This window comes from Microcaecilia unicolor, chromosome 6, assembly GCF_901765095.1.
Source record: "Microcaecilia unicolor chromosome 6, aMicUni1.1, whole genome shotgun sequence".
NCBI lineage: Eukaryota > Metazoa > Chordata > Amphibia > Gymnophiona > Siphonopidae > Microcaecilia > Microcaecilia unicolor.
This window is the reverse complement of record NC_044036.1, coordinates 161,080,436-161,098,269: the sequence shown is the minus strand read 5'-3', so window position 1 is coordinate 161,098,269 and position 17,834 is coordinate 161,080,436. Positions and strand designations below refer to the sequence as shown.

Sequence of the window (17,834 nt, the reverse complement as noted above, 5' to 3'; positions counted from 1 at the left end):
ATCCAATTCAGATCTTGTACAGGTTACAATAAAACATTAGCAATAATAAATAACACATGTAACAAAATACAAAAACATTGCATAACCCAAACAAATACCTTCAGGAAGGTACACCAAACGGTGTGAGAAAAGGCCTTAATCTGCTTCCAAAAGGAGCAAAAATCCATAACAGACTGCGGTTAGGGTGTTCCACATGTAAGAAGCAAACGCAAAAGCCTTGTCATTATATAATGGCTCTACGGACCACCCTCAGAGTAAATCGAAGCAGTAAAGCAGTGTGGTGCTCTTGAAGTAAAGGCCTGAAGTTGCAGAAGACATTCCATATAACACTTTAAATGCTGTCAACAATTATTTGAATCTTACATGAGATGCAACAGGCAGCCAATAACAATTTTTCTTTGGTTATCATTAAAAAAAAAAACCAAAAAAAAAGTTACAAGAAAGTGACAGATTGGAAGACAATTTTGAGCCTCTGTTCTGCCCTCAATGCTACAGAGTAAAGCAGGAGAAGATTTAAAAATAAAAACACCATGCATACCCTCCTACCCCCACCCTAATTCTACCCATAGTGCCACTCATTCAATGCAAGTCCTTTTCACTGAGGGGGGGGGGGGGGGGGGGGGAGGAGAGAAGTAAGGGAATTACAGAGGTATTTTTTTTTTTTGGGGGGGGGGGAGGGGGATACCTTTCAAACTGCATCCTGTAGGTTTTTATAATTAGGGTAAGTACATATTGAGGCACTCATTTTACAACAGACTTTCTTGCCTCAATTTCCCACTGAAAACCCCTGCCTTCCCAAGGAAACCACCCATCTTAAACCCCAGCTAATCCAGGTTGAGAACCCATCACATATAAAAGACAAATTACAGACCTCACAGCATACCCTGAAGAAAGCCACAGCGCAATGGCTGACACATCGGTTCCACTTACTCAGACACACCAAGACCCAAACAACCACAACAATCATGGCGCCAGCCGCGGTAGCCTAAGAAAATATTTGCATGTGTTTTCTTATAGGCATCGATCCAATATATGAAATTTTACAAACTGTTGATTTTTGGCCAAAGTTTTGCCATAGTACAAGTATGTAACTCATTTCTACCTGCTTTTTCTTTGGGTAGAATGTTTTAAAATTATATTTCCAGTTAATAATCCACTTTATTCCACAGATCCTACAGAAAGGATTAAAAAAAAGCCCTACAAATGTCAGTAGGGAAGCAGGAGAAAGAAGGCACTCTTACAAAGGTCTTTCTGAAAGAAACGGTTACAGGTGTAGCTCCCGGAGAAGCAAAGAGTGAAACGGAAGCGCTCTGTTAAGCTCACCGTACAAGTAGCAACAACTTCAGATAACTGCCTTTCAATGTCGAATGACAATAAATTCGTAATAAAAAAATCTTTAAGAAAAACACACACAAAAAGTAGAAGAATCAAAAGGAGGTTTTTTAGACCTATGAGGAGGTTCACCCAACTACTGTGGTATATCACAAATCCCACAGGCTGAGCTTGAGGTCTTTTCCTCCTTTACCACACTAAATTTGTATGTGTGGCATATAGAGTAAAATCACATTAGCTGGCTAATAAGCATGGAATAGATTCATTTGAACACAGCAGTCTGATAAGTTTGCAAATACATAAAATTATACAATACCTGGCATAAAAATCAATATATGTATTTAAAAAAAACAGCCCAATACATTTTTCCAGATTTTCCTAGTATGATATGAATAAAAGGCTTAAACTAGGATACCAGGCCTTTTTACCCTCCCCCCCCCCCCCCCCCAAAAAAAAAAACCCCTTTACATTTTCAATAAATATCTGCTCACAGGCAGGCTTTCAAATGTTTCTTAAGACAGATAATCTCGTCCTACACAGAGATCCAGGGAACAAGTACTCCACTATTTGAAGAACAAGCTATAAACCTTGTACAAGTCAATCCGGTCACCAACAGGGGAGATGTCACAAGCAACTGTTGTTATCAGCCTCAGAGTTCGTGTAGGTTAATATTGTTCTAATAGATCTGTAGATACTTTGGTCTATACTGGTTAAGACTTTTGTAAACCAGATTTAAGATCTTAACTTTTGTTTTACTTGCAAGAGGAAGTCAATGAAACTCCCACAAAATTGGCATGACAACATCATTCTTGCCCAGTTGCAAAACCCAAATAGCTGTTGCTCTTCGATAGTTCTGTCACAATTTGGGTTCTGCAACAGGGTAACCTTGTTTGGGAATGCTTTAGATTCTGACAGCTAAGATTTACTGCACATAACAAATCTTCCCCCCGTCCTGTCTCCTGCATACATGAACAACATCTCGGTGAAGGCATTAGAAACAAGGAGAGGATCACAATTCAAGGAAGCATGATACACTGCCAAGGATCTCCGAGGGAGAAGAGGTTGTACAGATCAGGCTGTTGGTTTGGATTGGCAGGCTGGAAAGGTCACATGGCCTTTTTCTGCTGTTATGTTTATTATACCAACCATAATGATGTCCTCCTAGTAAAATTTTATGTCATTGATCCTTTCTATTTCTCTGCTGCTCTACTTTCTCTATGCGTGTCCTGTGAGGACATCCGACATTTCGATTGCTACTTTTATCTCAAACAGAAGGTCTAGGTATGCAATTTTTCTGTTTGCATTCAACAAACAGAATTTCACTCATATCACTTAAACTGCTGATTAAGAGAAAGAGAGATAATGTCATCCTATTCCAGCTTTAAGGATACAGCTTTCTGGATATGATTACAAGGCATCTGGTCTTTGTAAAACAAACAGTAAAATCTGACTAGATCACCAAACAAATGCAGCTCTCTCTCGTAGCATCCGTACTCCAAACCGCTGCCATTCCCGCTGATATACCCAAAGCTCTTGTGTTGTATCCAGGCATGCTAACACTGTGCCTCCTTTCCATGCAATCAAACAAGGATCCATATCCTACACGATGACATAAGAAAAGAATTGATTTAGACATGTCACGTTAATAATCCTTATTTTGTTTTTATTGTGATTTCCTTCAAGATGTTTAAAGGATGTAAAAAAAAAAAAAAATCAAGGACTGGATAAGTTTACAGGGATTTACTTAGCATTCCCCCCACACCTCCACAGAAACATTATGGGAAAAGTACCTTATTCCCCCCCCCCCCTTTTTTACAAAGCTGAGCTAGCAGCTGCCGGTGCGGTAATGCTGACACAGCCCATTCAAAGTGAATGGGCTGTGTCAGCATTTCATGTGGCTTTGTAAAAAAAAAAAAAAAAGTGGTTAGTATGTAAAGTCTTTAGTTAAGCTAAGAATGCTGTTTTAATTATTTTTTTGCAAAAACCTGAGAATATCCTACACGGAGAAAGACTGAGGTGCTGTGTGCTAATGCCAACACAGTCCATTCACTTTGAATGGGCTATGTTGGCATCGCCAAACGGCTTAGTAAACGGGGGGGGGGGGGGGGGGGGGGGGGGGGGGGGGGGAGTAAATCATTAAAATAATAAATAAAAAGCAAACCATATCAGTCAAATATTTAGAGATTTTTTTTTTTTTGAAGTAACTCAGTCACTTGAGGGAAAAAAAAAGTTTTGCATTTTTTTAAGGTGAGAGAAGCTTTCGCTGAGATGTGCATCATAATAGATGGTAGATACATTTACAAAATGAACAGATTTCTTTTCAAAAGCCTGGTTCCAAACAGCTGACCAGTGGCATGACTTAGAGAAACTTGGATTACCTTTGGTCTTGTGATAACCTCGACATTTTCAACCACTCTTCTGAACGAGGGGGGCATTTTGTTCAGAATACGGTGCTGCAGAAATTCTTGTGCCTTATGGAACATTAAGCCTCCTCCCACTACTAGTATGGAACTGTACATCTTCTTCTTGGTATCGTCAGACGCTTGAAAGATTTTTAAGAAAACACTTTGTCAGTATCTCACTGAGATTAAAAAAAAAACAGACGGGTCAATATTCAGTCACTGTAGCCAGTGATTTTCTTTTCTTTTTTTAAACACTGTCTGTCGCAATCAAAAAACATCCAGATATTTAGCACCACTATGAATATCCAGATAAGGCAAATCGGTGCTGGAATGTATCCAGAGTTACAATATTCAGTCTGATAATCTGGATAACAGGACAACATTCTATTATCAGGACAACATTCTATTATCCAGAAAGTGAACTTGAATACTTCCACTATCCACATAAGTTTAGGGACTGTCCTAGCGCTATCAACGACACATAGGTGGTCTATAAAGATATTCAGGGAGGCACTATCCCCCAGATTCTATATATGGTGCCCCAAATTGGGCACCAATCCAAGATGTGCACCAAATTAAAATGGCTAAAGGAGCCATTTAAGAGTCAATAATTGGGTACTAATTGGCACCAATTTGGAACTGGGTGCACATTTCACTATGCGTTATAACAATGTGCGCCCAAATCCCATAGAGGGGCATTTTCGAACGGCGACGCCCATCTCTAAGGACGTCCGGCAAAGGGCCGGGGAAACTAGTATTATCAAAACAAGATGGGCGTCCATCTTTTGTTTCAATAATACGGTCGGGGACGCCCAAATCTCAACATTTAGGTCAGCCTTAGAGATGGCCGTCCCCGGTTTTCGGCCATAATGGAAACTGTGGACGTCCATCTCAGAAACGACCAAATCCAAGCCATTTGGTAGTGGGAGGAGCCAGCATTCGTAGTGCACTGGTCCCCCTCACATGCCAGGACACCAACTGGGCACCCAAGGGGGCACTGCAGTGGACTTCACAAATTGCTCCCAGGTGCATAGCTCCCTTACCTTGTGTGCTGAGCCCCCCAACCCCCCCCCCCAAAACCCACTCCCCACAACTGTACACCACTACCATAGCCCTAAGGGGTGAAGGGGGGCACCTACATGTGGGTACATTGGGTTTTGGGTGGGGTTTGAGGGGCTCACATTTACCAGCACAAGTGTAACAGGTAGGGGGGGATGGGCCTGGGTCCGCCTGCCTGAAGTACACTGCACCCACTAAAACCTGCTCCAGGGACCTGCATACTGCTGCGATGGAGCTGGGTATGACATTTGAGGCTGGCATAGAGGCTGGCAAAAAATGTTTAAAAATTATTATTTTTTTTGGTGGGAGGGGGTTGGTGACCACTGGGGGAGTAAGGGGAGGTCATCCCCGATTCCCTCCAGTGGTCATCTGGTCAGTTCAGGCACCTTTTCGAGGCTTGGTTGTGAAAAAAAATGGCCCAAGTTGGCCAAATGTTCTTCAGGGATGCCCTTCTTTTTTCCATTATCGGCTGAGGACACCCATCTCTTAATCACACCCCAGTCCCGCCTTCGGTACGGTACCGACACAAACCCCTTGAACTTTGGTCATCCCTGCGACGGAAAGCAGTTGAGGGTGCCCAAAATCGGCTTTCGATTATGCCGATTTGGGCAACCCTGAGACAAGGATGCCCATCTCCTGATTTGCGTCGGAAGATGGGCGTCCTTCTCTTTCGAAAATGCCCGATAGTGTGCAACGCTGAAAAAGAGGTGTGTGGCCATGGGAGGCGCACAGGTGAGTCAGGGGTGTTCCTAATCTTTGCGCACATTGTTACAGCATACTGGGGATGTACGCCCAAATGGTTTCAGCATGGGTGAGCCTTGGTGCCCAAATCGGCATACAATGTTGTTCTATAACAGGTGCTCATTTCTTGAGTGTCCATGATAGAATATCACTGAGCGCCAATTTTTGGAGTTCTATTTACTGAATCTAGCCCTATGAGGATAGTGCTTCTGAATATCCAGGTCAGTATGTGCCATTAACCAGATAAGTGCTTTTCAATATTGACCCCAGAAAAGCTGGTCAGTTAATTCTATGAAAACTGGCACATAAATGTTTAGTACAGTACTATGAATACCATTGTGACAGAACTATTGAGGAGCAACAACTATTATTGTTCCAGACCTTAAGAATCTACCACATATCAGTTATAAACAAAACGAAAAATAACCTTCCACATGGTATTGCATAAAAAGATTTATAGACTAGAAAGAAGAAAATCCTCCAATCAATGTTCAAGGAAACCAACCAAAGCTGGTATGCAAAATGCCCCAAGCTGACAGAAGGTGTACTAATTACTCTTACTGAAGATGACGCTGCATAACTCGATGTCATAAATACTAGGACTCCGTCAATTTTACTGGTGCTTGGGATACACAACTTCTGTTTAAACCCACAGCAAGTAGTTTTGCAATTGGCTAATAGTCAAGGTTATTTTCAGGGCTTTTTTTGAGGGGGTACTTGGGGGTATTGAGCATCGGCACCTTTTCCATTGTCTGCTAAAACTGACCCATGGAACCCAAGTTTTAATGATAGACCTCAGGTCTGTCTCGTCATTTACGCTTTCCAAAAATACTAGGACTAGGGGGCATGTGAGGAAGCCACAATGTAGTAAATTTAAAACGAATCGGAGAAAATGTTTCTTCACTCGTGTAATTAAACTCTGGAATTTGTTGCCAGAGAATGTGGTAAATGCGGTTAGCTTAGTGGAGTTTAAAAAAGGTTTGGACGGCTTCCTAAAGGAAAAGTCCATAGACCGTTATTAAATGGACTTGGGGAAAATCCACTATTTCTGGGATAAGCAGTATAAAACAGTGGCGTAGCTACGTGGGGCCTGAGGGGGCCGGGGCCCCCGCAGATTCACCCCAGGACCCCCTTCCCGGCGAACCCGCCCCCGCCTACCTTTACTTTTGTTGGCGGGGGATCACACTCCCCGCCAGCCGACGTCTTCTCAGTCCTTCCTGCTCTTCAATTTGTTTGCTGACGTCCTGCACGTAATTGTACGTGCAGGACGTCAGACTCGGAGAACAGTTCTGTTCTCTGAGTCTGACGTCCTGCACGTACAACATGCAGGACGTCAGCAAACAAATTGAAGAGCAGGAAGCGACTGAGAAGAAGACGTCGGCTGGCAGGGAGTGGGATCCCCCGCCAGCAAAAGTAAAGGTAGGCTGCAGCGGCGGCGGGTTCGCGGCGGGAGGGGGGGGGGCGGCGCCGGGGGGAGGGCTAAAATGTGCCCCCTCCCCCGGGCTCTGGACCCCTCCCCCACGGAAGGCTGGCTACGCCCCTGGTATAAAATGTTTTGTACATTTTTGGGATCTTGCCGGGTATCTGTGACCTGGATTGGCCACTGTTGGAAAGAGGATGCTGGGCTCGATGGGCCTTTGGTCTTAGTATGGCAATACTTAAGTACTTATGTCATAGATTCTGTGACTGGTTGCAGGGGGCCTGGCTATTATGGGATGGGTCCCTCAGTGATCACCCCACTCTTGAAGGGTGGCCTAGCATTTGAGTACTGGCATCTTTTCTGCTAGAAAATACACACTGGTTATTGTACAAGTCTGACATGTTTTTTTTAACTTCTACCCCCAAACATTTACCATTCTTGGTATATGGTCATGGACTGCCACCCTAAGAAAACTGTCAAGAATTTATAAGTAAATAACACATCTGCACAGGAGAGGGTTGCCATTTATTTCAGTCTTCTATTGTTTTGATAAATCCAACGTAAGGCTGTAAGCCCTAACCCTTGACAATTTAAACAAAGTGCTGTTGTCTTACCACAGCAGTCAATACTGTGAAGTATAGCTTTGTCAAGACCCAATGCTTTCCCTTCAAAGTGAGATACTGCAGTTTTCCTGCACATCAGTGCAGCTGGTGGATCTTCTGATTCATGGCCGGGCACCAGGCATTCATTTTGAGAAGATCCAATTTCCACATCTTGTGAATGGAGCCTATCTGAAGTATCAGAGGACTGGCCTCGCATGTCTCCTTCATATCCACCAGGCTTGGACACACCTTTCCGATCTGCACTACCTTTAGAAGACTTAGAAACAAAACACAAAACGGCAATAAAACATTAGTATGCCATAGAACATTTGCCGTAAAAGTATTTTCCTGCTATAATGTTTCTGCTTGTTAGGTAGGTACTTTCTTCTGTACAGCACTTTAAAATATAGGCAAAATGTGGTAGTGTGGGTGGCAGCCAGGCATTGAGACTTCACAGATACAGGTAGGAGACAGTGGAGTAGAGAATGACACGGGGACTGTGACCTGCGGTAACTGCGGGGATTGGGATGGGGACAGAACCCATGGGGACAGAGTGGGGGATAAACTCTGCCCTCGTGTCACTTTCTACTTTGAAGCCTGTTAATGAACTGGATTGTTATTTATGTTTGATTGATGAAAAACAATATTTTTATTTTTTGGAAAAACAAGTAAACATGCTGGCCACAGCTAGCAAAATTTGCATGGGTGATCCTGTACATCCTGCTACCAGCACATCTTCTAAGAAGACATCTTCTATTGCAGGAGGGAATGTGGAAGACAGAAGAGCTAGACTCAATTCTGAGATTGTTGATGACTTTTTATTCATCCACAGATTTAAAAATCATAACAGCGTTTCATAGGGCATATTTCTTCCCTCTAAGACATACAGAACGGGTTGTATTTTATACCCTGGACATTTTAACTGGGTGGATTAGGATTCCCTGGAGTAGTAGAAGTCAGCTATTGTTGGGGTTGGAAGGGTAGATGGTGGTGGTGAGAAGGGTTATTATAGCTGCTCATTGTTATTATTGTTTTCTATTTGTAATTTATACACAACAGTTGCACAGCATATTGTTCCTTTTTATACTTTAATAAAAAGATTTAAATATAAAAATCATAAGTGTTTGAGGCTTCTGCAGATCAGAACAGAGCCCACGGGCAAGAGGCAGGGATGGGGACGGAGACAGAACCCACGGGGACAGGGACAAATTTTATCCCCATGTCATTCTGTACAGTGGAGCTCATTTTTGAAAGTGAAAAACATTTTTAAAAAGTGTCATAAACCAGCATTTGGATGAAAATCTTCGCAACGAGTCAAAATCGGTATTTTCGAAACCTGTTTTGCAAACGTCTATCTATACAATTAGTCTGCAGGGCATCCAAATCACAAAGGCGAATGTAGGGGGTGTTTTGAAGGTGGGATTAGGGTGGGCCTAATTCTTGGATATTTTACAGCCATAATGGAACAAAACAAAAACATCCAAAGCAAAAATCTAAAGACTCTTGTCTAGACCTGCTTTTAGAACAAATAAGGCACAAAAAGGTGCCCTAAATGACTAGATGACCACTGGTGAATAAAAGGAGAAATTAGATCTTACCTGCTAATTTGCTTTCCTTTAGTCCCTCCGGACCGGACTCCACCGGGTAGGCGGGCACAACCCAACAGTCCAATCCTGGTCCGGTCCGGAGGGACGCTAAGGAAATAGTACTTACCAGTCTCTCTGACAGCCAGGTCTATTACAGCAATATGCAGGCTCCTGGAATAGGCTGGTGGTTGGTACAGTACAGGTGCACCCAGGCCAATACCTATCCCTACCTGTTACATATGTGGTGGAAACTATGAGCCCTCCAAAACGCAAGAGAAAACAACTATACCCACATATAAGTGCCCCTTCACCCAAAAGGGGTGTACAGTTGGGTGTAGTAGGTTTTAGGAGGGTTTTGAAGGGCTCAGCAGACAAGATAAGGGAGCAATGCTGAAATGTAGCTGGGAGCATTTAAACGCTGGCCCCTCCTACATCCCAATGGCTTGATGTTCTACATTTTTCACTCGTATGTTTTTTTCTTTTTTTGACAATAGCCTCAAAAGATAAACGAACAGAAAATAAAAACTTGTTACAAACGGTATTAAAAAAAAAAGGGATGTTTTGCGGTTTTGAAATGGTCATTTTTCTATTCAGATTTGGGACGTTTAAGAACAAAACGTCCAAAGACCATCTTGGACATCATATTGAAAATTCTCACCAGTGTAAACCAGAAGAAAAAAAAAGTTTATTTTGAACCAAAAGCTACCTAACATCTGTTTATTGTCACAGATGTGGTATGCAAACCTAGGCAGGTTTCAAATGGAACTTCATGTCACACAAAAAGGAACTGCCTGTCCCTGGTTCCCTGAAGTCCAGTTTCATTAACTCATACTTAACACTTAACAGCGACCACTCCTAGCAGGCTCACCTCAATAATTCACTCGTACTCTGTAATCCTCCCACCTTGATCTGTCTTCAAACATAGCAGTCACAAGCTAGGTAAATACTTCCCAATGTAAACCTCCTACACTGACCCCTGTCTTTGAACACTGCAGTCACAGGCTAGGACTCTCTTGAGGACCCCTTCCCTCCTGCAATAGGCATGTCTTCAAATACTGCTGCCTGTGCTTGGGATCTCTTGGAGGACCCGTTCTTCCTGCTCTGGGACTCTTTCTTGGAGCTTCCAATCTTCCTTTTCTGGGCCTCCTGCTGCCACACTAAGAATGTTATCCTGCTCTCTGCCTGAGCCCCACCCTCCTGGCTAGGCAGACTAACATACATATTCTCAGGGGTCCTTTTACAAAGGCACACTGAAAAATGGCTTGCAGTAGTGTAGGTGCAGGTTTTGGGCGCGCGAAGAATCACTTTTCAGCGTACCTGTAAAAAAGCCCTCTTCCACCCCCCCCCCCCCCCCCCCGAAAATGGACGTGTGACAAAATCAAAATTGCCGCGCGTCCATTTTGGGTCTGAGACCTTACCGCCAGCCATAGACCTAGCGGTAAAGAATTTGGGCGGTAATGACCTACGCGCGCCAGAAAATAACAAATATTTTTCATACGCATGCCAAAAATGAAATTACTGCAACAGCCATGCGGTAACTCCATTTTTGCACGCCTAAGCGGCTTAGTAAAAGGGACCCTTAATGTAGCCTGGTAAAGGAGTGCTCTTAAGGGGAACCAAGGACTTCCTTGGACAGAAATAATAAAAATTATGTTATTATTTCTGCTTGTATTAGCTCTTCCAGAGACTGTGAATGCTGCCTCTAGGGGACTGTATGACCCTTCTGCAAATCAGTACACAGCCTGAACGGGCAATATTATTTTAGGACAGATTGATCGAACCCTGTTCAGCTTGTTCTGAAAAAAACAGCTGCTGTTAAATTGCAATATAGCACTGGGCAGTTTGTTTTATTTATTTTAAGGGGAAAAAAAAAAGGTCTTCTCACCTGATCTTGTTTACTTTGTGTAGCTAACAGGTAATATTCATCGTGAGGATCCTCTGAGCCTCCCTGTGACCTGTGCTGCAATGAAGTCATTTTCTGTCCCACTATTCCAAATGTTGCTGGGTAAAAGAGAGCCATAGGAGCCTGTTGGAAAAATTTCAATGTACTCAACTGAACAGAATATCTTATTTACTTATTTCTCAAGTCATTTTAAGGCAGTTTCAACAGGCAAGCCAGGAAGGGCAGCCACTTCCATTTACTTTGGGATTTAAGCTACCGCATCCTCTGCAGTAAAGCTTAATACACTAGTACTGAAGCTCCACGGTCACTCTGCTAATCTAGGGATCTTAATGGTTAGCAACAGGACTGGTAGTCAGGACAGTCATGCTGTGAAAATTAACCTTGTTCTTAGACCGTGTACAGGAGGACCATGGAGGAGTGGCCTAGTGGTTAGGGTGGTGGACTTTGGTCCTAGGGAACTGAGGAACAGAGTTCGTTTCCCACTTCAGGCACAGGCAGCTCCTTGTTACTCTGGGCAAGTCACTTAACCCTCCATTGCCCCATGTAAGCCGCATTGAGCCTGCCATGAGTGGGAAAGTGCGGGGTACAAATGTAACAAAAATAAAAAAATTAAAAATAAATACATGCAGATATCTCTTAGAAATCTTTAGTGTGCATATTTTTTAAACCAGATGAGTGCTATTAACCTAAATTCAAAAAACAAATCCAGAAGAATATTAAAGGGGAACATACATAAAAATATATGGAAAATACATAAGAATGTGCTAATAAAATACAAATAGCAGAACAGTTAAATAAGAGACAATATCACAGACTAACCAGCATCTCTCTGAAGCCTTGCAGCTAAATATAAGCAAAGCAAAGCAAACCAACTTGCATGGCAAAATAAATAAATAAAAAGTTCACAGCCTTCACGTTTTTAACATACCTGAAGCTTTTCATCTCCCAATCGTAACTGGTATAGTAAAGATGGGGCATCTGGGTGGCGAATTTGAAATTCATGGTCTTTAAGTCCAGAAATATCCTAGTGGATGTGCAAAACAGTGAGGCTCATTCAATATGTGATGAGAAAACCAATGATTTAAAGATTTAGTTCAGAGATTGGAAATGACTCCTGTAAATTGTAATTAGAAATAGTTAAGCATAGTAAATTTCCCTTACTCTCTCTGCTGTTTTGAGGGCTGCTACTGGATATGGCTACCACCACTACTACAGCTGTATTGGTTTTCTTAAGGCAGTGCCTGTGTGTTGTTTAACATGGACATTTCTGTAAATGTTATGTTTGCTTGTATATATTTGAAAGGATCAAGAACACAGGTACCAGCAACGCAAGTTATGGTCCTTCAAACCCAGCATCCTGTCTCCAGCAGCAGCCAAGGTGGGTCACCTGTAAATACCCAGCAGGTCCCAATAGGAAAGTCCATTCTACAATGCTCATTTCAAAAGTAAGAGATAAGACACCCAAATCTATCTTGGCTAATTAAAAACACACTAGGAGCCATGAAATAAATATATTTATTTGGGTATGACTGCTAAAAAATATCCAATATTTATGTCTGACTTCTTCCTGTATATATGCACTAGGTGACTACATAGCTTGCTTATCAAGCTAGTTATCCTTCAGACAAAGAAATGAAGAACATTATTAATGAAGATAAGCTTATGTGCAGAATGCAAAACAGCTCCACCTGACAAAGAGAACTAGGGAATCTCGCATAAAATCAGATGCAAAGATACTACTGTACTTGAGCTGTAGAAGACTTTTTTTTAAAAAACGCATAGGAAAAGCAGATTTGTTCTGCAAAGCAGCAGGCTATGGTGCTGTATTATTACAACAACTAATATGTTGAAGCCTCGGCAGCCACACTGAAAGTGTTTGGGCTCTTTCAGTGCCCTCTATCTGTAGGTTGAGCTCCTGGCATCCTTCCTCCCCTTTGAAGCCAAATATTACCAAGTCTGTACCATGGCTGAATCTCATATCACAGTAGACAGGAAATAAAGGAGGAGATTTCTGTCAGAGCACCAAGTGTAGCCAGCATTGTTTATTTATTTATTTATTTATTGGGGGGGGGGGGGGGGGGGGGGGGGAATTCTGTTAAATATGAACAATACTGGCAATTCACTTTTTATGTTTAAACGTTTTTTATTGAAATTTCAGGATTATACATCTACTCAACCCATTACACTATGCAAATTTCACACACCAACCATGCTGCTTAAGACGTAACTATAATCAGCATCCAAACATATATGTAAACATTTTGCTCCCCTATCCCTCCAAAACCCTCCCTCGATAGCATTGCCAGACCGCACACCATAGGCTAGCCAGATTACTTTAGTCACCCTCCCCTCTTCCCCTGTTACCAACTCTCCTCCCATCTATGCCTCGTAGGGTCTAGACTCTGATGACCCCCCACAAGGCAACAGATGAGAGGTCTCTTACATGCAGCATTTTTCTTAGTAACCGAACAAAACTACTACTACTTGTACTTATCATTTCTATAGCGACCTCCAATTACAGATATTATGATTGTGCAGAAGTTCACATCCAAACTTTACTCCTCAATAGCCTTCAATAATCTTTCACCAATCTGTCTTCAAACTTTACACCCCCCCCCTTCCCCTATTAGGTATCTATCTCCCAGGGTACCCGGTCAAAAGGAACTGGTCAAAAGAAACCAGACAAAAAAGTTCCAAACCAAAAAGGTTCCCGACATAAAAGTCCCAGACAAAATAGACTCCTGACAAAAGGGCTTGTTGAAATAGATTTATTTTTCAATGGTATGAATTTCAAGGGTAAATTACTGAGAAAGTCCACGGCTTGTCACTTGAAAGTCCTGGCACCTGCCTACGGCTTGACTTCACTATCCACACTTGGTATCTAGTGAGAATCATAAATCTGCTTGAAAACATAATCCAGCTTGATTAACAGTCTATTTTGTCTTGGGTTCCTTTTGTTGTGGGTTTTGGGACGGTTTTTTTTGTCATGGTCTGTTTTGTTTGTAGTTTGTTTTGTCGGTTTTTTTTGGTACGGTCTATTATAACGGGGTGCCATTTCCCAGATCACAAGGTGTTGACAACAAGGCTTCTTCCCCTAGAACTAAGGCTGGACAGGTAGGGATTCCATATCGCCAAAAAGTCCTTCCTCCTCCTGGGGGATCCCCTAGCCTCTCTGGCTTCCCACGTCACCAGCAAGTGCACTTGATTCCTCTAGTGCCAGTATGCTGGGGGCTCCTCCGTCACCCAGTATTGTAAAATAACTTTACGGGCTACTAGAGTCAGTTTGCGACACAAAAGGGTTGCATATTTATTCAGCAATTCACTTTTTATTGATAACACACACTGTGAGAGGCTGTAGCTTCACATTCAGGTCATATTACTCACAGGGTTTTTAAGTTTTGGGCTACCTGATCTAGATGAGCAAATGTCTCTTTCAGGTGCTGGAGAAGGAGGCTATCCAGTGTATTAGACAGCTGGCACTCTCTGTAAGGAAAGCCAGCTCGCTGAATAAGCCAGTAGAAACATCGAGTAACATCTGAGCCCCCATAAGCCAGACATAGCCTGTAGAACAGAGAAAAAAAAAACATCTGCCGTTAATCTATCTGCTTCCTGCCCTGTATGAGACAAAGCTCTTAGTCAGCTAGTGATGGGGCATAAAATTAATGAGGTGGGGAAATGAATAACCTAATTAAAAACCTGGCTCTCGTTTTGCCCTCTACTGAAATCTTCTCTATGCTGGCTGTTCTGTGAAACTGCAGAAATGCCTTCAGATGATAGTAGAGCAAGGTTAATATGTCAAACTCAAAAATTTGATAGTACTAGCCCTTTGTTATTTAATTTGCACTGGCTCCCTGGAGGAGAAAGAGAAATTGCAGCTTCCCAGGGTGGATTCTGTTGTTACAGCGGTGACCAGGAAGACCAGTAACTAAAAAAAAGCAATGATATGGGAACCTTATCAATGGACAGAGATGGGATGGAAGCACAAAAATAATGGTGGTGGAGGGTGGGGAGAAACATGGCAAACAGATCCAAGAGCAAACAGCAATAAAACTGGCTTTCTTCAACTCTCATTTTACAAGGAAAATGTGAATACCCACATGTCTGGACTGGTCTAGAAGGAAGATTAGAAATTCAAGTCAATAGATGTTTTTACAGCTTTTACTGTTGCTGTACTTAAGGTAGGTCTTTAGTCACATAGTGATTCTATAAAGAACAGTAGATGCTTTTTTTCCTTTTAAAATTTAATTCAAGCAAAACATAAGAATGCACCCTCAAACTAGGCATAATCAAGTACACCAGACATAGAGCTAGTGTAAACGCTTGTGCCTAGATCGCTAAAGAACACACAAGTCCATCATATTTAGGCACCATTTTACAGAATAGTATGTAGCGAAAATATTTGCCTTTACGCACATAAATACCAGAATTAAGGTTATCTATGTACGTTCTTAGCACCTAAATCTTGGTGGTCTCCTTAAAGAACCAGCTCCCAGATTTGGGGGGGGGGGGGGGGGGGAGAAAGAGAGAGAATTGTTTTCTGAAGCTGTGTTATTTTGGCAAACATTTCTATTTTTCAACACAGAAAGAAACCTGTCACCGGCTATTCCGATGTGAAACTCCATCTTCCACACAGCACACGCTGGTCTTCTGATCACCTACGTCTACTACACAGGCACTGCTTAAACCACTTCCAAAAGTAGCGCAGACCGACTCCTGATGCACCACGATACCTAAGGATAAGAAAAGGAGCGACAGAATTCTAAACAGCTGAACACATGAAATGTGCCGCTCCAGAAATGATCAAAGCAGTCAGTCTATTGAAAAGTTATTTCTACAAATAACAAGCAGCTTGCTTATAAATAATTTTCCCTGGTGTTTTACATGAAGACATTGAAGTAAAGAACTGTAGTGTAACCTCGCTACAGAAATACTTGCTTATTTCACCGTAGGAAATTATCTTTGGGTATTTTTAAACGTAACCATTTTGGATTCTGAGGGGTTTATGCTTTGACAGTTTCCTCTTTGGGTTTCAAGCTCAAATCAAACCTAGCCTTTAATTAGGGAACACAGAAAGTACCTGAATATAATTTTTAAAAAGCAAACAAAAAAACTGTAAATCATTTTTGTGGTACCACAGAAAGGCAGTATGTCAAAACCTTGACCCTTCAAACCTTCAGCCATCATTCTATATTACTTTTATATCACCGCCCAACTCCTTTGCCAGGAAACAGAGACTGCAGCTCCCTCCAGAAACCAGATCATGTGGATTTTGAGTCTGGCCTCCAAGCACTGACTTTAAGCAATGCCTAAGAATTGTCCTTTAAGGGGTTGTGAATTCTGCCTCCACAGCATTTCCAGCTCCAGCCAATTATTTTGGGCTTTGAAAAAAAAGTAGGTTTAGGATTTGCCTTCTACACATGCTTACTAGGAAAAATAATGTTATATTTCTTTATAATTTCTTTTACACTATTTTCCAAGCAATACTGCTGTGCAACACATTGCATTGCAGACCACCACCAAGGCATTGTTGTAAAGTGTTGCATACTGGTATGGTCTAGCACAGTGATTCTCATTCAGTCACTATCATGCACAGAAATCAATATGTATGGTAAAAACATGCTAGAACCAATTCAACCCAGTTCTCAGAGACCACCTGGTCAGTCTGGTTTTCAATGAAAATTATTAGATTTAGTATGTTCTTACCACAGAATATTGATTTTGACAGCAAAGAAGTGGCATAATATTCAATGAGCATATCTATGTTGCTTTCTATACTGATGTCAACATTAATAAAACCACAGTATGAAAACAAACATTTTCAGTGCTCATGTTTATAACATCACGATATTGTTATGGATGTCATGGTAATCAGGCTGCTGACTTTAGGTTTTCATTGATAAACACAGATAAAATGCCACCAGTGGAAAAAGTGTTTACTGGATAAAACACTTCTTTCTTTATCCCTAGCTCTGCCTGCCCAGGATCCTCCTCTATGTGCTTTTTCCATGCTGACTCATCAGCTGCCAAATGTATGCATGTGATTCAGCTAGAAAAAAAATGCAGCTGACAATTGGGGACTCATTTTCAAAGCACTTAGCCTTCCAAAGTTCCATAGAAACCTATGGAACTTTGGAAGGCTAAGTGCTTTGAAAATATGACTCAATGATACCAGAGATGTGTAAAGACTTTTTTGTGTGTGTGTGGGGGGGGGGGGGGGGGGGGGGAGTACATTACTGTACTCAAAGGACTCCTAGCTGGAAGTGTAACCAATTCAGATACATTTCTCCTGGTCATCCCACAGGTATTGCATATACTGGGTCTCCAATATAAGCAAAATTTCTCATGCATATTCACCGTGGAAATCTTGAAAACAACACTGACTAGGGAGTATACTCAGAGCAGGGTGAAAGCAACTGGGTTATGTTGCATTGATGGGGAAAACGCTTAGAACATCTAGCTAAACGGGTGATGATAACCAATTGTGGATTCTGTCTTCTCAGGCAAAGAAAAAGTGCACAAGCTGGAGAAAAAAGTAGGAAGGAAACAATATGACCAAATTGACAGACCAGCAATGCCCACACTTGGAAAGCTGGAAGCCTCTTTTAAGACGCATGGAAAAGGCAGAACACATCCCGTAATTTACCTGAAAAGCCCATCTTTGTGAGAATCATATTCACCACTTCTTTCACATGCTGTCTGTTATAAATATCTGGGATCAATAAAATGCACCTATAATACTAAAAAAGAAAATGATTAAAATTGACATTACAAAAAAAAATTAACAAAAAT

General features: G+C 41.9%; 1 protein-coding gene across 1 annotated transcript in view; it reads right to left on the bottom strand.

Moving 5' to 3' along the window:
• Positions 1-407: 407 nt before the first annotated feature.
• ACTR8 (actin related protein 8) overlaps positions 408-17,834 on the bottom strand; it is a 33,259-nt gene continuing 15,832 nt past the window's right edge. The window contains 8 exon segments of the mRNA XM_030205950.1: positions 408-2,931; positions 3,711-3,874; positions 7,569-7,833; positions 11,028-11,168; positions 11,974-12,069; positions 14,453-14,606; positions 15,643-15,775; positions 17,689-17,782. Coding sequence (XP_030061810.1) covers positions 2,788-2,931; positions 3,711-3,874; positions 7,569-7,833; positions 11,028-11,168; positions 11,974-12,069; positions 14,453-14,606; positions 15,643-15,775; positions 17,689-17,782 — 1,191 coding nt within the window. The 3' untranslated portion in view covers positions 408-2,787.